At 40.0% G+C, this 20,809-nt stretch overlaps 1 protein-coding gene across 1 annotated transcript in view; it reads left to right on the top strand.

Moving 5' to 3' along the window:
• Positions 1–13,004, top strand: part of LOC107567576 (bromodomain and WD repeat-containing protein 3-like) — a 36,796-nt gene extending 23,792 nt beyond the window's left edge. The window contains exons 24-42 of the mRNA XM_016253267.1: positions 131–241; positions 327–434; positions 849–973; positions 1,099–1,181; positions 1,315–1,426; positions 1,504–1,565; positions 1,742–1,897; positions 3,096–3,216; positions 3,924–4,049; positions 4,149–4,218; positions 4,295–4,348; positions 4,505–4,630; positions 4,847–4,999; positions 5,113–5,282; positions 5,406–5,548; positions 6,056–6,193; positions 6,695–7,009; positions 7,121–7,258; positions 10,506–13,004. Coding sequence (XP_016108753.1) covers positions 131–241; positions 327–434; positions 849–973; positions 1,099–1,181; positions 1,315–1,426; positions 1,504–1,565; positions 1,742–1,897; positions 3,096–3,216; positions 3,924–4,049; positions 4,149–4,218; positions 4,295–4,348; positions 4,505–4,630; positions 4,847–4,999; positions 5,113–5,282; positions 5,406–5,548; positions 6,056–6,193; positions 6,695–7,009; positions 7,121–7,258; positions 10,506–11,941 — 3,747 coding nt within the window. The 3' untranslated portion in view covers positions 11,942–13,004. The remainder of the gene's footprint in view (positions 1–130; positions 242–326; positions 435–848; positions 974–1,098; positions 1,182–1,314; positions 1,427–1,503; positions 1,566–1,741; positions 1,898–3,095; positions 3,217–3,923; positions 4,050–4,148; positions 4,219–4,294; positions 4,349–4,504; positions 4,631–4,846; positions 5,000–5,112; positions 5,283–5,405; positions 5,549–6,055; positions 6,194–6,694; positions 7,010–7,120; positions 7,259–10,505) is intronic.
• Positions 13,005–20,809: the final 7,805 nt, after the last annotated feature.

The raw sequence follows: 20,809 nt of genomic DNA, 5'->3' as shown, positions 1-20,809 counted from the left end.
CTTATATGGTCCTTTTAAATCACCTTGGTACTGAAATTTTTATTATTGCTGGCACTTGGTTTTGGTCTTTGTTCTTTGAAAAAATGTAAGTTTTAATGCCCTTCTTCTTTTTTCAATTCGTTGTCCTTAGCAACCGAGACCGCCCATTAATAGAGAGATCTCAAATGAGTTCCGTCCCTCAGCATGGATTACTGACGTCATTCCCCGAAAGTCCCCCTTCGTCCCTCAAATGGGAGACGAGGTAATTTTTCTCTCATCTAATCTGTATTATCTTATCCATGTCTAAATCCAATAAAAAGTATTTATTTATTTTTATCTGTGCACAGATCATCTATTTTCGTCAGGGTCATGAGGCATATCTGGATGCAGTTTGTAGGACTAACCTGTATCCCATTAACCTCGACAGACAGCCATGGAAAAAGATGGAGTTAAGAGTAAGATCAAAACAGTCCTGGGTGTTACAGACACTCACATTCGTTCTTATCAGATGCATCCCTTAGTGCTTTGTAAAACGTAGCATTGATCTAATCTTAACAGTATGCATACATACAAATGTCACATGTCAGTAGCTATGTTTTGATCCATGTCTTGGATCTATTGGAATTTTGGCATATTGCAAAAAAACTATTGATAGCTAAACTAATACCAGTCATGATCTGAAATACCTGAGCCAAAGTTTATCATCAAAAAGACCTCCCAGAACTGTTTCACACGATTAAGTTCCCAAACACTTGTATTTGTTGTATTTAACCTTGAACATTCTTTTAAACAATACATGCAACTCACCTAACTTTTAATGTTTTAAGCATGTTTGGCCTTAAAAATCATACATCGTGTGTTTCTACCAGGACCAAGAGTTTGTTCAAATAACAGGGATCAAGTATGAAGTGTCCCCTCCAACCCTGTGCTGTCTGAAACTGACCCAGATTGACCCTGGAACAGGCAAGATTACAGACCGATCCTTTTCAATAAAGTAAGTTGGCAAGATATGACTTGAAATTTAAATAAATGTAAGATTGGCAAAGATGCTGCTTCTTGTAGATTTCTAAGCAAATGTAAGAATGTTGGTGCTTTTTTTTTTATTTATTTTTTTTATAGATATCATGATATGCCAGATGTCATTGATTTTCTTGTGCTGCATCAAAGCTACGATGAGGCACGGAACAGAGCATGGAGATCAAGTAAGTTTGGAGGCATAATCTGAGAGTAGAGTCGGGAGAGTTTATTTTAGTACCCTGCATCAAAATTCAGTCTTCTACAGAAATAAAACATTGAGTCATGTTTGTCCTGTTTTTTGTGCTTTGATTTCTGTAGATGATCGGTTTCGCTCTGTGATCGATGACGCCTGGTGGTTTGGGACCATAGTTTGTCAGGAACCATATCAGTCCGAATATCCCGACAGCCTTTTTCAGTGCTTCAAAGTCAAGTAAGCCTTAACTGAATTATTGGATGGTGTGCTCTAGTCCTTTGGCATGGGCTGTTATTAACTTCATGTGTTTGCAGGTGGGACAATGGTGAGACGGAAAAGCTGAGTCCATGGGATGTGGAGGCTATTCCTGAAAACGGTACTGCTGACCATTGAAGCATTATTTTAAACCTGATACACAGTGCATTAATTTGCATATCAGCAGTCTTTGCACTAAATATGCAGAGTTTGTTTGTTTACTCCATTTCTAACAGATAGGTAGTTTGTCGTTGTGTTTTTAATAAAGCAAGTGGTCTATTTATTGGGTCTCTGCAGCTGAACAGCCAGAGTCGGGGAGTGCAGGAGTGCCAGTGACAGATGAGGAGATGGTGGATATCCTGTATAAACCTCAGGAGGGTGAATGGGGGAACAAGGGTCGAAACCAAGAGAGTGCTCGTATCATTGCAGGCATAGAACAGCTTGTGACTGTGGGTGCGTTATCCTATTTTATCCCCCCCGCCCCTTTCTTTGGCCACTTGGACTTAAAGGGATAGATCCCTTTTTTTTTTCTTTTTCTTTTTTACTTACCCTAATGCCATTCCAACCCTGTTTTGTACATCTTAAGAACTTTTTATTCAAAGACTTCAAAAATTTCATAAAGACATTTTGTACTGGTAATCCATATTTATTTATTTATTTATTTATTTAGGATTATGTAGACTTTCAATGTATGGATAAAATTGAAAATAAAAATTGTCAATGGAGCATATGCACGGAGCGTTCTTTAGAACTTCCGCATAAAGAAAAGCCAGCTTGTAAACTTCCGGTGAAACGTCATTTGATGGTGTGCTGTATATAGGTAGAGACTCTTGAGACCCTCACAGAAACCTCTCCTGCCTCGTTCTTTTCAGAAACTGAGAAACAAAATAATTGTAACACCGTAAATTATGAAAGCAGCATTAACATAGTTTCATGTTGTTTAACATATAATTTTATATGCTGACCCTGGAAATCTCAGGAGAATGCCTAGACACATAATTTTATATTTAAATGCTAGCGATGCTATCTTGTAAATTACATCATAATGGTATTGGTAAAATGTGTCTCCTGGTGGAAAACTAAGACTTTTAAGATGAAAATGACATGAAATTGCTCTTATAACCAGTAGATGGCAGCAGAGGATGACTCATTAGCACAATTGCCATTTCAACTCCCTAGTTTTTCCACGTTTTGCTTTTGGATTTATTATAAAATGACTATTGTAACACATTTTAGTACTGTACTGAAGAATAAAATATAGCAAGTGCAGAAAGTCACGAAGTCTCATGTCATTTAAAAAAAAAAAAAAAAAAAGAATTAAGGCCAGACGCCAACAGCCTAGAAGGGTTAATTATTTAAATACTTAACTAGTTGACTACAAATTAAATAAGTTCATTATTAATGGTATAAAAATTAAATAATAATGCTTTAAATATTTTATATATTTAATATTTATATATTTTTTATGTTTTATCTTTTAACTGTAAAAGCTGCTAAATACATTCAGCCAATACAGACTTGCTGCTGTAGTTTTGTTACTCTGAATTTTGTCACTAATGCACATGTTTATTTTTGACAATTAAAAACAGATGCATCCCATTAAATGTGACCCTCTGACATATGTAGTGTCAATTTCTGTCCTTTTCCACAGATATCGCAGCACCTTTCTCTGGTCCGGTCGACCTCATTCAGTATCCTACATATTGTGCTGTCATTGCATATCCCACCGACCTTAACACCATCAAACTGCGGCTCAAGCACAACTTCTACAGGTTTGTAGCTTAATAGGTGTAGTCCACCTAAAAATAAAAATGCTCACCATTCACTCATCCCCGTAACATTTCCAAGCCTGTAGGAAAGTCTTTTTCATGGCACACAAAAGTAGAAATTTTGAAGAATGTTCATGCTGCTCTTTTCCATATAACCCATACGACATTCATTCATTTTCGAGAAATAAATGATTATTTATTTTAATTAAATCTGAGAGATTTCGGTCCCTGAATTGAAAGTCCATACCACCAAGATTTTGACTCAAAAAGTTCAAGCAATCTAAATGAATTGAGTGGTTTAATTCAGGTCTGTTGAAGAGACACTTTATATGAACAGATTTAATTTAGGCTTTTATTCATATAAAATGAAGGGTTTTATTCATATAAACATTGATCAATCATCAAATATTGTCACTGGCAGCTCGACTGTACTTGCTTAGCATGCAAGAAGAAACTTTGTTGGTTTTTGCAGAAGCTTGAACATGCATGCACGTTAACCCCATTAGACTCACTTCTGTTATGATAATTGTTTTGTACGGAAAAGAGCAGTTTGATCATTCTTCAAAATAGCTTATGTTCCACAGAAAGAAAATGGAATGAGTCTGAGTGAATGAGCGTTTGAATGGTTTATTACTATTATTATTATTTATTTTTTTAGGTCATTAGTCTGTCTATTTTTGGTGTGTTTTAACATGTCCTGGGGTTTTTAGGAGATTGTCTGCACTGATCTGGGATGTAAAACACATTGAACAAAATGCCAAGACTTTCAATGAGCCCCGCAGCAAGATTGCACAGTCTGCAAAAATCATAACAAATGTTCTTCTGAAGTTCATAAGGTTGGTCTTTAGTGAAGATCCCTTTGTGATATTTATGTTTTGCTCTGTAATTTAAAGAACTTCTTTTGTTTCTGTTTTTTTTTTTCTCCCTGGCCACAGTAAACCTCACTGTACAGATATTATGGAGATCTACAATGCCATTGAAAACATGGAGTACTCTGAAAATGAGGTGAGTGAATTTGTTCCACCTGTATTTTCTTTGCCTTTTCTGGAAAACCTGAGATTGATTCAGATGTGGCTTTCAGGACATGGATGACATTGATGCACCTGGAACCTCTGCAGTACGACGACTTCGCCAGGTAGTGTAAGATCTATAAATATAACAGTACAAGATACTGTAATAGCAATTTCTGGGTGGAATGATGGCATATACTGCACATTTGTAAAAATGTCAATAGAGAGATCATGTTACATTGTTGATTTATTCTAGTATATCTGCCCTTTGATTTTGTCAGCCATCACAGGAGGTTGTGCAGGACAGGGACACATGGAAGGACCACTGCAAACGTTTATTGGACTACATGTTTGAGTGTGAGGATTCAGAGCCTTTCCGGGAATCTGTAAATCAGAGAGAATATCCAGTGAGTATCCAAAAAACAATCAATGGAATAATGTTAGGGAAGTGGCTATCTGTCTTAATCTGGAGGTGTGGAGCAGATTTAAAGGTGGGATCAAGCATCGTCAATAGAAACGGGAAGTGTATATATTTTGTAGATTTTTATCTTTTTGAAGGATGCATCTTCAACAGTAGTTAATAATGGTTTGGTATTGGGAATATGCCATCTTTGTGTCTCCAGGATTACTGTAATATTATCAACACCCCTATGGACCTTGGAACTGTGCGGCAGACTCTTGAAGAAGACCACTATGAAAATCCCATAGATTTTTGCAAGGACACCAGGCTTATTTTTGCCAATGCTAAAGCCTACACGCCAAACAAACGGTCAAAGGTAATGCATTCATGTCTTGGATAATCTTGTCTCTTTCTGCCTTTACTTCTTTCTTGCATTTGTGCTTAATTCTTGAAGACACATTGATGTTCTTGTGCTGTTTGATTTGACAGATTTACAGCATGACTTTGCGACTGTCAGCATTTTTCGAGGAGAGTATAAGCAAAATCATTTCTGACTATAAGACTGCTGTCAAAAGTAGCTTGAAGCTGCGACGCAGTCAGAGATTCAGGAAGAAGTTGCAGCATCAGGAGTCTGCTCCTTCAAGACAAGGATCCACACGGTATGCCGGATCTCCCTGCCTCTGTTGTTGCTGTTCTCTCTTGTATTCTTTTATTTTATTTTTTTTCTCATTAATAGTGTGCATTCAAAAAACAAATCTGTCTTTTTTTCCTCCTGACCCTAGTCAAAAGAGGGCTACTATAAAAACTCAGGAAAATACAGAACAGTCTACAGCCAAATCTACCTCAGCCAAAGTGTCTGGACCAGAGCGCCGCAGAGTCAATGAAGCCAAGGATATCTTCAGACGGAGTGGCTCCTCTTCATCCGGTAAGACAGAGACAACTCATGAAAATTATTTGTTTCTGGTATTAAAATATAATGTGCTCCGTTGCTCTAAAACAGTTTGATCTCATTTGTTCTACGGAACACAGAATGAGAAATTTATGTAGCTTTTAATCTTCAAAGGACACAAAAGCAATAAAAGTGGTCTTTAGGAGCAGACTTGAAAAAAACAGATTAGTCTGAGTTGTGAGCGAATCATTCAGCTTGTTTTTAAGAACTGGAGAAAGTACTTCAACCAGTGTTTGTTTTTTGTTTTTTTTCTGTTGAATGAACAGTGCTTTAAATGGGCACTATTCTTTAGAGACCCACCAGGTGTAGCTGTTTATCATTTGGCCAGATATTAAAGACAACAATTAGTTAAGTAGAAAATGTTAAATACTGGTAAAACTGATTATAGGTCAATCTCTGATTAAAGTGTAAACTATTCCTTTTATTACATGGGAAACTGGAATGACTGCTAGGTGCTAAAGATGGTTTGTGCTGTTGATATAGGGTCTGATCATGACAGCAAGCAATCTCAGAGTCAGTCGGAAGAGGATGAGGAACCTTCATCCTCGTCTCGTGTCTTCAGACGAGAGACTAGAGCCACAAGAAGAGCTGCCCAGAATAATGGAGCAAAAAGGAGACATGGTGGGATCCTTTAGACAAAAAGTTAAATCCTTCTGTGTATGATTGTTTGTGGTTCGTAGACATTTCAAGCACTGAATAAATAAGCTTCCCATTGATGTATGGTTTATTAGGATAGGACAATATTTGGCCGAGATACAACTATTTGAAAATCTGGAATCTGAGGGTGAAAAAAAAAATCCAAATATTGAGAAAATTGCCTTTAAAGTTGTCCAAATTAAGTTCTTAGCAATGCATATTGCTAATGATAATACATTTTTGATATATTTACGGTAGGAAATTTACAAAATATCTTCATGGAACATCCTAATGATTTTTGGCATAAAAGAAAAATCGATAATTTTGACCCATACAATGTATTTTTGGCTATTGCTACAAATTTGCCCGTGCTACTTATGACTGGTTTTGTGGTCCAGGGTCACAAATGACCTTTTACCTTATGTATCTTTGCCCTGTGTCTTTGCCTTATGGATGCTTATGTACCATTTGCCTTATGTATCTTAGAGGGCCATGCCAAGATAAATGGGCACAGCAGGTCACACGAGCGTCAGAGACCACGACCCTGCAACGATTCTGACCAAGAGCTATCGCAAGGCTCTGACGCCTCAGAAAACGAGTCGTCATCATCATCTGTCAGTCGCCGACCGAGGACCCGCAAGACCGCCATGGCAGCAGTCAGTAAGATGAAACTCATGGATGCCCTGGAAGACGAGGAAGGCTCTGAGGAGGGGCATGGAGGCAGCACCCGACCTGCAACCCGTGCTAGCAAACGCTCTGCTGTTATTCAGAGCAGTTCTGATTCAGAAGAAGAGGAAGAAGGTATAAACATCTACACAGCTTACATTGAAATTATGTAAAAAGGAGAATTTTTTTTTTTAATGTAACTTAAATGTGCATTCCGTCCTTTTATTGTTATTGTTCTTCTCACAGTGTCAAATGAAAGTGATGTTTCAGCCAGTGAAGAAGAGAAAAGTGATGGCAGCGCTGACAGTGATTCATCTTCTCCAAGCAAAGTGGAGAGTAGAACTGCTGGGCGCAGACCATGTAGACGATCAGCAGAGAAAAAGGGTGCGTTTGGTAGAGTCCCAACCATCGTTGAGCTGTTGAGCCCTACAATCAGCATGAAATACAGATTTTATTCATCTACACATTCCTGGTTTTGCACAATTTGTTATCATTAAGCAGTGTTACCCACAAGATTTTGTGAAACTGTGGTGGGTGGACCTTGGTTCCTCTCTGGAGGTCCAGGGGCATGCCCCCCGGAAGAAAATTTTGTACATTTTCAAGTTAAATTCATTTATCTGGTGCACTTTGAGAGTTCAAAATTAAGAGCTCCAACACATGTTCAGTGTGCAAACTTAACAAAGAGAAAAGTCGGTGAATTGACTACCTGAACTTTAAAGGGGACTCAACCCTCTTTTTAATTGTGATATAGTGTCTCAGTCTAAATTACATCCACACTGGAATTTTAAGAAGCCAAACAAATTAGAATGTAATAATAATTTGATTTTTATATTATTATTATTATTAGTAGTAGTAGTAGTAGTAGTAGTACAGTGATAGCCATATATTATAAAATGGTTGCACTGCAAAATAAATTAAAACAAAAAATTTCATAGGTATATTATTTTACTTTACAGTATATAAATTATCATACTTTTGTCCTAATATCTACACTTGCAAGCAGGGCCTAAAACTAACTAACTGCCATACAGGCCAATGGCCAGTGACTTGAGAATTTACTGGCCATAAATATTCTTTACCGGCCATGAAACTGTTTTTGCAAAAAAAACTTCAACAACATCTAAACATATTTGATAAACAAAAAAATATCTGTAGGCATTTGAAATTAGAGGCAACCACTGCATTTTAATAACGACAAAGATAATACACATTTATCTTTCATTGTATAATTTCAGTATTTAAAGCAAAATCGAATGCTCTGACTTTATCTTTGTGAAATTACTAGGGATGCACTGAATATTCAGCAACCGAAATTATACGAAACGAAAATAGCAAAAAAAATCACTTTCGGTGTTCAGCCGAATAAGCGAAAAGGCCGAATAATATGTACCGAACAATGACTAACGCGATCAAAAAGAGGCGCGCACTAATGCAGCAAACATGTCGGCAGTGTGAAAGTATTTAAAACTATGAGAGAAAGATGCAGAAATCATTACAAGCATGAAGCACTGACAGCGAGAGACTGTTTAGTGCTGCATCACGTCTCCGATGAGAAGAGGTGGCTAATGCTGGTGGTTAGGCTACTGTATGATGATTGAAATCACGAAATTACCTTTAAACGATTAGTAAATAAACTGCAGAATGTTATATTTTCTAATGCACGCACCAATTGCATGTATTCTGACAGCGCTGCACGAGCTCGCGGCGCCAGGGTTCAAAGGCCAAAGCGCGAGGAAACTCTGCGTTGAACTTGTTACTCGTCAGTTGCTCAGTAACATTTTTGTGAATTTTTTTTTAAAGGCATTTGATAATATGATACGTGCGACAAACATCTTCCCAAATTCGTAATGAGAATCATTTATAAATCTGCATGCTGTTGTCAACAAAAAGAAGCACTGAGATCTTGCTGCGGGTTTCTGCCAAAATAAAAGCCGAGAAAAAGCAACAACTCCATCGACATAAATGATAGTATTGTCATTTTACTGTCCTTCTGTAAAATAAAAAAGAAAGACAATAATAATGATAATAATAATTACCCTACAACAGCTTTATTAATACATGTATTATAACATTCACACATAGTGTTCTATGTACATAGTATCTGTAATATATTATAATGTTTTAAAAAGTCTTCTGCTCCGCAACTTAATTTTAAGTTAAATTGTGCTTTGTTAGTATAATGTCTGCTAGAATGTAAAAAAAGTTAAGTAAATATTTTTGAATTGTTGTTTTGTAATTGATTTTTTTATTTGAAAAGCAGGACAAAACCGTAAAAAGCACATTTTGGCTATTTAATTAATGCACTGGTGAAAAAAGTCAAAATAGGCCTACATGGGGAAAAATGTAAAAAACCGTGTCCGCCTTCGGCCCAGTGTTTCATTTTGTTCGGCTTCGGCCAACAATTTTAATTTCGGTGCATCCCTAGAAATTACATAAAACCTGCACTAAAACAAAAACAGAAGACAGGCTGAATGAGAACGCAAATTCACTCTCTGACAGCAGGTGGGCTTATGGGCCAGCGTTTCCTTGGTTACCGCTGTAATCAAAGTAGCGCTACACATAGAAACACTGCTTTAACGTGCATTATACAGAGGCAAGATAAGAAAATGCCATCTAAAATTTTCTGAAGACCGTTCCCTTCAGAGATACATTCACATAAACCCCCACCTCAAATACAGGCTCAAATAAAAATGGTGCCGCTTGTACAGGCTCCTCTATAAAATAAAGAATGGGCCATTAACATTAAGCATTAATGGGTCACTGACATTAAAGAAAGGTGCATTTCAATATTGTAAAGCGGAAGATGTAGACTGTACTTTCTTATTTCTGTATTTCCACTTTTAGAAACGTCTCCTTTCATTAATGGACACAGCACTAAACGGCAACGAGTGGAAAGTGAGGACAACACGGATGATGGGGAGAGTCAGAATGAAAGTGTGAATGAGGAGTCTGACGAGGATCTCATAGTCAGGCGGAAGTCCACCAGGAAGACTGCAAAAGCTGCTGTAATTGTTGTTTTGTAATTGATTTTTTTATTTGAAAAGCAGGACAAAACCGTAAAAAGCACATTTTGGCTATTTAATTAATGCACTGGTGAAAAAAGTCAAAATAGGCCTACATGGGGAAAAATGTAAAAAACCGTGTCCGCCTTCGGCCCAGTGTTTCATTTTGTTCGGCTTCGGCCAACAATTTTAATTTCGGTGCATCCCTAGAAATTACATAAAACCTGCACTAAAACAAAAACAGAAGACAGGCTGAATGAGAACGCAAATTCACTCTCTGACAGCAGGTGGGCTTATGGGCCAGCGTTTCCTTGGTTACCGCTGTAATCAAAGTAGCGCTACACATAGAAACACTGCTTTAACGTGCATTATACAGAGGCAAGATAAGAAAATGCCATCTAAAATTTTCTGAAGACCGTTCCCTTCAGAGATACATTCACATAAACCCCCACCTCAAATACAGGCTCAAATAAAAATGGTGCCGCTTGTACAGGCTCCTCTATAAAATAAAGAATGGGCCATTAACATTAAGCATTAATGGGTCACTGACATTAAAGAAAGGTGCATTTCAATATTGTAAAGCGGAAGATGTAGACTGTACTTTCTTATTTCTGTATTTCCACTTTTAGAAACGTCTCCTTTCATTAATGGACACAGCACTAAACGGCAACGAGTGGAAAGTGAGGACAACACGGATGATGGGGAGAGTCAGAATGAAAGTGTGAATGAGGAGTCTGACGAGGATCTCATAGTCAGGCGGAAGTCCACCAGGAAGACTGCAAAAGCTGCTGTCAGTAAAATAAAAAAATTGAATGACACTGATGCTGAAGAAGAAAATTGCTCCAGAGACCGACGTCAGAAAAATCAGCCAAGCAAGCAGGATTCTGAAAAGAGTTCTGATGAGGATGTTGAGGTGCCCAGAACTCAAAAGCACCCTTATCAAAACGGAAGGAAGGTGGATGCAAAAGAGCTGAAGAGGAGTAAAGCACCATCAGAAAGCCAAGAACACATTTCAGCCACAAAACGGCAAGTTACCCGCAAAAAAACCTCAGCCACAGATGCATTAACGTCAACCACCCAGGACTCCGAGGAGCCCAGTGATGTTTCAGAAAAATCTGTTGCTCACAGGAAGAGAATTAAATCAGAAGACAAAGAGAATCAAAGTGATGGCGAAGAAAGAAGGTCGCTCCGAAACAGACGGTGTGTGTCCAACGCTCGCAAAAAGAAGCTTGAAGTAAGGTCGGATGCCTCCAGTTCGGAAAGTGAAGAGAAGGTAGACCGAAGAGGGAGGAAAAAGGAGGATACTTCCTCTGATGAATGGCAAAAGAGCGACGCATCAGAGGAAGACAAGAAGACACATCTGAGGAGGAAGCCTTGCCTTACAGTTGCATCCAAAGGAATCTCTCTTAGAATTCTTCCCAAGAAGAGCTACATTATGGAGGACTCGGATGAAGAATTCAGTCCTGAGATGGAGACTCAATCGAAGAATGGAAAGAGCAAGGAGCGGGCCAACTGCCAGGCAAGAAAACCATCAGGCGGTAACTCCAAAAGAAAACGTGGTGGCTCCTCAGAGTCTGAAGACACAGACAACAAAAGTAGTAGGACCAGTGATGGAAACGAGTGCATGACACCTCAAAGAAAGCATGCAAAATGCTACAAGCGCTTCAGGGGCTCGACGGACTCCGAGAGTGACTCTGAAACTAGGTGCAAATCGGTGAATGGTCGGGAGCAATGGTCTCAGGAGAAGCTTCCCAAAGAGACCCGGCAACGACGGAAGCAAAGCGAAAGCAGGGAAGCAAGCAGTGATGGTGCCAGCGATGATGACGGAAGCAACTCTGAGAGCAAAGAGTCTGGGGAGTCTGAATCAGACGCCAGCTCAGGTGCACAGAGCAGTCCAAAGAGAAGGCTAAGAAACCGTGACAGAGGAACCGCATGCTCCAGGAAACATCAGAGGGGTGTTTCCGATGAGGATAGCGACGTGTCATATGGGAAACCTCGAAGAGCCACACGCATCCGGACCAGAAACGGAGGCAAGCGGACTGTGAATTACCAAGACAGCGAATGAAGGACTTGGGACTGTTGAGCCATGCAAGAGACACTAACTGGAGACCTTGAAGACACACTTGATTGTCCCAACATAAAAACGATGGTAGTAGCACTGGAGTCCTCAATATACTGTGAATCAGTTTCATTCAGGGATATTTATATTTTCTATGAAAAAGAAAAACAGAAATGAATTATAAATTAGATGTATTTGATCTACTGGTTTGGCTGTTCAAACCAGCCCCACTCTGTGATTCGGCCAACAGGAAAGACTGCATAGAGAAGCATTGTTTGCTTGGGTGCTATCTTAATATACCTCCTGTTCAATTGAGCATATTTGCTGGCTTGCACTAAAAGGCACACTGTAATGAGGTATTTTATACACTAGTTCTGCATTAGAAACTCAGGGGTCTACTACGTTTACCATATTCTCAGACTTGCATTTATTTCTTGTTTCAATTTTTAGCTCTAGGATTCTAGTAAACACACTTTACGAAAACGAACAAGTCATCTTTGACTCTGACACACAAGTTCTGTATTGTCACTGTTAAAGGGATCATTGAGCCAAAATGTACAATGTTTTTCTTCCTGTCACCTTTTGGTTCCTCATTGTTTGGTTTTCTTTGACCATATTTCCAGGTTTCTGAGAATCAGTTTGTAGCAAAGCGTTGTATATTTAAATTTCTCTGTCAAGCATTACTTTTCTTTTTGTCTTCGAAATGAAATGCATTGCCGTGCCATGAACTATGAATTGGTACCCATTTGCTAAGTACAGTAAATCAAATGAGTACTTCCAGCAAAGTACTGTGATTTCTCATATTGGGAAGATGTTTTAGTGATTTTTGTTGCATACTTTCAGTATTAATTCCTTTTCAGACTTAACTTATGAACAGCATTTAACTTTTGTACACAGTCTTTGAATTGTGCATCGCAGTTTATGTAATGCAGTTGGCAATTGGCAATTTTGCTTAATGTCGTTTTCATAAGAGCTTCTTTAATACAAGATTCACTGAGGATGTTAAGCCTGTTGGCCGTTTAAGTGAGAGAGGGATGACTTCCTATGAATAAAGTACCGTTTCAGGTTGTAATTGTAATTTTTCTTAACTCGTTTGCTTGAGAAATAAGCTGATACAGGACAAATGAAAGGCAAATCTCACATTTCTCTTAACATTTATAATTAATCATGATTAAATGTACAGTTTATTGCTACTACTTACATGTTACATGTGCCATCTGATTTCTTGATTGAGGACAGCACAGAAGTCATTATTTAGTTTTTTTTGTTTAGTTTAAAATTTAGTTTTGCGTTTTATCTGAATTGGCTGTTTGTGTGCCTGTGGGTCTACACGCTTATAATGTGCATTTGAAAGAGTAACACATGGCAAACATCTTCCCTTGTAATCTAAACCTTTTGTTCAACACAAGAGAACATTATAACATGTTTTTACTCTGCAACATCAATCAAGTGTTTGAAATAACTATTTTTCTACAGTGTACCAAAGTGTACTGGAGTTTTTTTTAAATAGCATTTGAAATCACAAAAAAATACTCTGATGTGCCAAGTCATCAGAACGGAACTGAACCAAAAACCGTGGTTAAAGATGTGGGTGACTGAGTGCGGACCTGCAAACCTTTGGAAAACATTTTATGTTAAATCCAGCATTTTGCACATCGTGCAATTACAATTTTGACATTAGCCATAAAGGAGCCTCAGGTAATAATGTAGTTAGTGCACGAGGGATGAACAGAGAGTGCGTGCAAATCACTGACATATTTGGCTGATGCCAAGGCCAGGAGTAGAGCTGTCTTGAAAGACAGAAGCTTTAGGGAGACATCTCCCAGGGGCTGGAGAGTAGAGGTCCCATTCTGGAACTGCTGTTCTAGTGACTGGAAGGGAGCAGTGGGCGCCCTTCATAAATCTTCGAATAAGGGGGTGTTGCCCCACCGTAGTGGCGTCAACATGATATGGAGCTATAGCCATTAAGTAGATTTTCCACCATCGGTAAGGTCTTGCAAAAATACCCAAAATGTCAGCCACTGAGCACTGATATATCAGCTGGCGCCCCTTGCACCACTCCTCATACACACGCCACTTCCAATCATAAAGGGAGTGTGTAGAAGAGGCTCTAGCATTCTGAACAGTACCAACAACACGTGAGGGGAGTCCCAATGTGTTTAAGTTTGCCCTCTCACTGGCTAGGCCCAGGGGCCACCCTGTCCAGGTAAGGATGATAGATTTCCCCTTTTGCTTGGGACAGGAGGTCCATGCATAGTGGGAGGGGCCATGGCTGGGCATACAGAAGGAGGATGATCTCTGCCAGCCATAGGGATTTGGGCCATCTGGGTGCTATTAAAATCAGGATCAGGCTTTGTTCTTTCACCCTGACCAGAGTAGGAGTTTATTAGGCAGAACGGAGGAATTGCGCAGAGCAGCACATTGGGCCATGGGTGGGCCAGTGCGTCCACGTCGAGGGGGCATCCTCGTCCCATAGTGAGAAGAACATAGGATAATGGCCGTTTTTGCTCGAGGCAAAGAGATCGACGGCCGCCTGACTGAACCTCTTCCACAGCAGACCCACTATCTGGGAATGAAGGCACCATTCTCCGTAAAGTGGGTTCCCCCTTGACAAAAGGTCTGTGCCTCTGTTCAGAATGCCCGGGACATGGGTCACCTGTGACAACAGAAAGTGCCATCTGCTCCATACTAACAGCTTGTGAACTAGAGCATGAATCTTTGTGAAATGCATCCCCTCTTGGCGGTTGATATGTGCCGCGGCTGTGGTGTTATCGCAAAGCACCAGCATGAAAATGTTTCAGATCCTTCCAAACAGTAAAGAGCTCCAAATAATTTATGTGGACTGAGTGGAGCGTGCTCGGCCACTCACCGTTCACTGTTCTGCCCTCCTGGGTAGCTCCCCATCCTGTTAAGGACGCATATGTTGTTACCATTTCCGCAACTCGATGGCCCCCGAGGGGGGTCCCCTGAGTGTAAAACACTGCATTTCTCCAGTGGTGCAGCGCTGCTGTGCATGAGCGCGTCACTGTGACAGAGCAGCAGAGATTGCATAATGGGCTGAGATGAATAGATAAAAATCACTTAATGAACACAGCTTCCCGTCATAAATATCCCTCAATTGAGCCACTCAATGTTGAGGCGAGGGGCCGCTCTTTCACACATGTCCAGGAGGATGGATTGGAGTAAGGCATCGTCAGCGAACGGGAGCTTGCCCTCAAAGATGTCCTCTTTGGGGAGTGCAGGATGGGGCTGGTCAGCCCAGTTGAGAGACTTTGCACGTCAGGAGGGGGCTGGATGGGACGTTGCAGCCAGGATGGGGCTGGTCAGCCCAGTCGAGAGACGTTGCACGCTTTCTTAGCTCTTTCGCACGACTGGATGGGCTCTACCGGGGTGCCTGTGATGCACCTCTTCTCACGGCCAGTGAGGCCCGACAGGTCAAGCCTGAGCACACGCTCTCCCACCACAGAAAGCACCATGGAGCACCCACTGGCTTGGATGACCTGACGTGCATTATGAAGGACGAGTTCGTTCACCATGACAATCTCTTTCCACAGGGTTGGCGAAGGCGATGCCTTATCCAGCTGTTGTCCTAAGTTGTCCAAAAGCTCTGCCTGGTAAGCAGAGAGGAGGGAGGTGACATTGAGTGCCCTGTCAATCAAGGCTGAGAACTTGTAAGCAACCTGGTGAACTGAGGCAGAAAAATGGTCCATTTTGTTGGGCAAGACCAGCTTCGGGAGGGCGAGCAACCCACCCTGGACGGGGCAAAGGTGCCTGGTGATCGATGGCTGCCATATGCTTAACCTCGAGGCCCTCGAGACCGTGTTTGTGGTTGAGCGGATCACACTAGTAATGTTTCATGTGCTTGGCATAAGCTGGGAGGACAGGGAAGAGTTGTTTCCTCGGGCCGGGAGGGGATCCCAACAGCTTCCCGTCATAAATATCCCTCAATTGAGCCACTCAATGTTGAGGCGAGGGGCCGCTCTTTCACACATGTCCAGGAGGATGGATTGGAGTAAGGCATCGTCAGCGAACGGGAGCTTGCCCTCAAAGATGCCCTCTTTGGGGAGTGCAGGATGGGGCTGGTCAGCCCAGTTGAGAGACTTTGCACGTCAGGAGGGGGCTGGATGGGACGTTGCAGCCAGGATGGGGCTGGTCAGCCCAGTTGAGAGACGTTGCACGCTTTCTTAGCTCTTTCGCACATGTCCAAGAGGATGGACTGGGGTAAGGCATCGTCGCCGGATCCGGCCAGTTCGTCAGCAAACGGGAGCTTGCCCTCGAAGATGTCCTCTTTGGGGAGTGCAGGATGGGTCTGGTCAGCCCAGTCGAGAGATGTTGCACCCCGGGGAGGCCCCTGGTAGCACGTCGTCATCACCGTGTCCCCCATCCAAGTCAGAAAGGCCAAGCTCAACGCTATATTGTACATGTTTAGTCAATGCTTAAATGTTAGCACTTATATTTTACAATCTGATCTGAATATCACAAGAGCAAGTGTACTGTTGTTCTGAATAAGTATTTAAATGCTGTGGGTAGTTGCAGAAATTCTGTTTTCTTTTTTAAATGTGATTGTTGGTACATTTTATCAGTTTTTACCATACTTTCAAAACAAAAATTTAAATAGAAAAAATATGCAATATGAAAATAATTGAAGACAAAATGTGTTTTACTGAGAAAAAACAAGATTTAGCTTTTAAAAAGCCTTTTTCCAAAAGGTACGTCTGGAAAAGGGTGGGGGGTCGTCTTATATTCGTTTTAAATGTGATTGTTGGTACATTTTATCAGTTTTTACCATACTTTCAAAACAAAAATTTAAATAGAAAAAATATGCAATATGAAAATAATTGAAGACAAAATGTGTTTTACTGAGAAAAAACAAGATTTAGCTTTTAAAAAGCCTTTTTCCAAAAGGTACATCTGGAAAAAGGGGGGGTCGTCTTATATTCGTGCCAATACGGTAGTATGGAAACTTACTCTTAACCAGTTAACAGGTTTTTACTGTAGCATTTTTACAGTCTTTTACTGTTAAAATCACAATCATTTTTTACAGTGTATATATAAGGAGGTTTTACTTAAATTTTATGCCATTTGGTTCCAGCCACAGCCTTAGATAAAATCAACTGAAATAAAAGAAGACATTAAATCTCTCCAGATCTCAGCAGAGGATGATTAAACAACTCCACAAACAGCATTACCAGCTTCACTCATTACTAACCAGTTTGACTTTCTGTCATACATTTACAGAAGGGGTTTAGATGTTGATGTTTTATTGAAAATATTTAATTTGAAATCACCATCAAGGAGATCAGTGTTTGCTTTTATTGAACTCTTGACCCTTGGCGACTTGAGTTACTTTTTCTTTGGTTGTTGTAATTGAGTGTTTATGAAGCACATTCGTTATAACAAAAAAGAGACGAAAACGTGAACAGATTATATAAAGGCTGATTGTTGATGTCTGTGTGTTTGAATGATGCAGTACTGCAAAATGTTTTGTGCACTGCGTGTTTTTAAAATCCTTCATTATAACTGATTATTGCAACTGCTGTAGAATCGCAGGAACACTATAATCAATAATGGCACATATAGCAACAACAATCAAAGATTAGACACCGGATGAGCTCAGATGATTTTATCACCAGCCGTTAACTAAAACCACCTGATCACATTTCCCTTTGCCTTGTTTTGCCATAACAAATGTACTCCTTAAGCACACAGTCATAGCAGCAGGCAGAGAAAAAATAATAAAAGTCAACAAGAGTCAAGAGCCCAGCTAAAGGTGACACTTATTGCTATTATGGTAACTTCAATTGAATATTATTTTCCAGTAAAACATCAACATCTAAACCTCTGTTAATTATCAAAGTTTGTGGAGTTGTTTAATCATCCTCTGCTGAGATCTTTTTATTTTAGATGATTTCAATTCATCAGGTTCTTGAACGAATCGTTCTTTTGTGCCGGTTCTCAGGAAGTAACCGGTCGAGCCGGTTTTACAAATTGAACTGAATTGAACTTTAGTTCCGGGTTAATGAAGCAGGACGCACTGCAGAAGTAGCACATCCAACTCAAAAAGAACCGATTGAGCCGGTTCAACCAACTGTCGAAGTTTGCCGAGGATTACCGAGGACTCAACAAGAACCGAATGAGCCATGGCAAAGTTTGCCGAGGATTACCGAAGATTCTGATGAGTGAGTTGCCGACACTGTGCAAGCCTGAGGCGCGTACTGGGAATATGCTTGTTTATTATGACTGTTATTAATTTACATTTGATTAAAACCTGCAAAAACCTTTCTGTCGAGTGATGTAAATAAATTTTACAATAGTTTATTGTGCATGCATATTATATTTAAAGTTGCTTAAGCGAAATCAAGGAGTTTATAAGACTGGTTTCTTCATTCTTTATACTGTAGACATGTAGAACATATCCGCGTTTGTGCATCAATGTCTGTAATGTGTGCTGTAGGTGTGAAACTTTTAGGAATCTTATCCAAGTTGTAGGCTAGCCAATATTGGTCATTCAGTCGTATCTGACATAAAGGATCCGCGAATGAAACTGACCACAAACCGAACCGGTTCGCGGAAATGAATCGGACTTTGCATCACTAGGCACGTTTCCATTACAGATTTGCGCAAAACTTTGGAGATATTTTCTGAATGTCGATAAAAAAGTATTGCGAAATGACGGCGTTTCCATTAACCAATGTTATGCGGCTAAAACGTAACCTTTTGCCTCTCACGATAAGTCATGGCAACGGATTTTGGTGGGATTTTGGCTATATTTATTCAAAAGAGGCTCATGCATGTATCTTTACAGAAGCAGCAAAGAGAGCCGCTTCAGAAACGTGCGTGGCGCGGCTGGAATAACCCATAGACTGTATAAAAACATCAACACAATAAGGTTATAGTACATTGAAGAATGATCATATGACTTTTTACATACGCCATGTGACCTGTAAATGCGAAAAAGCCGTTTCCATTGCAGTTTTGCAAATTAATCCTTTTTCGCATTGTTATGCGACTAAAACGTAACCTTTTGCCTCTCGCGATAAGTCATGGCAACGGATTTTGGTGGGATTTTGGCTATATTTATTCAAAAGAGGCTCATGCATGTATCTTTACAGAAGCAGCAAAGAGAGCCGCTTCAGAAACGTGCGTGGCGCGGCTGGAATAACCCATAGACTGTATAAAAACATCAACACAATAAGGTTATAGTACATTGAAGAATGATCATATGACTTTTTACATACGCCATGTGACCTGTAAATGCGAAAAAGCCGTTTCCATTGCAGTTTTGCAAATTAATCCTTTTTCGCATTGCCTGAAAAACCACCTCATGCAAGCGTAAAAACTTTTTTGCGATATATGGCCGTTTTTGCGAAATTGATGCTTTCCATTAGGCGTATTTCAATTAACAAAATTTGAAGGGTAAAAGACGTGGTCACAAACACAGGCAGGGTTGAAACACCAGCGAACAGGTATGGTACGGGCAAAACATAAGAGCAGTCCAGTAAACGGGCGTGGGTCGATCGACGGTGAACAATATCCAACAGGGCAAGGCAAAGAGAGATAATCCAGTCAGGGGTAAACAGAGTCCAAACGGCAAGACGAAGGGGGTAATCCGAAATACACAGGCGAGAATCAAAACAGGCAAGGCAAGACTATGAATAAACTGGGAAAGATAGAGCAGGCTCCGTAAAGTAGCTATCAACTAAACAGTGGTAAACGCTAAATAATACTGGGCGACTTGAGCAGGATCTGAGTGGGTGTTATAAAGTGAATGTGTGATTAGTTACAGCTGTGTGTGTGTGATCAGTGCAATGGATGATGGGAACTGTAGTCCGGAGTGACGTAACAGTCTGTGTAGTGAGAGTCAATGTAATGGAAGAGCGATCTTTGGTGGCGAGCGGATGGAAGTCTATGGACAGGATTCGTGACACAAGCACAACCATGCACATGCAAACAAACAATACACTTTCACTCATCCACGCGCACACACATTCACTCACAAATATTAATAAATCACACTCACTCAAATCACCTCTCTCTCTCTCTCTCTCACACACACACACACACACACAGATTAATAATGTACATTATGAACAGGTGCAAGGTTTGTGCGATTCAGGTCCGGAGTGACGTAACAGTCTGTGTAGTGAGAGTCAATGTAATGGAAGAGCGATCTTTGGTGGCGAGCGGATGGAAGTCTATGGACAGGATTCGTGACACAAGCACAACCATGCACATGCAAACAAACAATACACTTTCACTCATCCACGCGCACACACATTCACTCACAAATATTAATAAATCACACTCACTCAAATAACCTCTCACACACACACACACACACACACACACAGATTAATAATGTACATTATGAACAGGTGCAAGGTTTGTGCGATTTCAGTTATTAATATTTTTTCTTGTTGTTGTTATTCTTTTGTTAAAAAGGAAGGATCTAACTTAAGGATGTGTTCATGTCCCATAAAGGTGATGCCTGTTTGAAGAATGCCATTGGTGGCATAGAAACCATTATACTTTGTTTAATACTTTTCCATAGTCTTCTGCAATGTTTGAGGCATATTGAAACCGCTGTACCTAAATACTTTTCATGCTTTTATGTTGGACTAATTTCAGTTACATATACCTTTTAGGCTATGTAGTTTTAACGGGGTGTAGTTTTGTTTCTGACTACAGTAATTTATTGTAAAATAAAACCTGTAAATTCCTGGCAATTTTTTACAGTGTGACACTGAAGACTAATGTCTGCTGAAAAATTCATCTTTGCATCACAGGAATAAATTATATTTTAAAATAAATTCAAATAGAAAAGAGTTATTTTAAATTGTAATGATATTTCACGCTATTACTGTTTAGTCAAAT

Source organism: Sinocyclocheilus grahami, unplaced genomic scaffold, assembly GCF_001515645.1.
Source record: "Sinocyclocheilus grahami isolate Dianchi unplaced genomic scaffold, SAMN03320097.WGS_v1.1 scaffold1170.1, whole genome shotgun sequence".
Taxonomy (NCBI): Eukaryota; Metazoa; Chordata; class Actinopteri; order Cypriniformes; family Cyprinidae; genus Sinocyclocheilus; species Sinocyclocheilus grahami.
The sequence above is the reverse complement of the archived record's forward strand: the minus strand, read 5'-3'. Positions and strand labels throughout refer to the sequence as shown.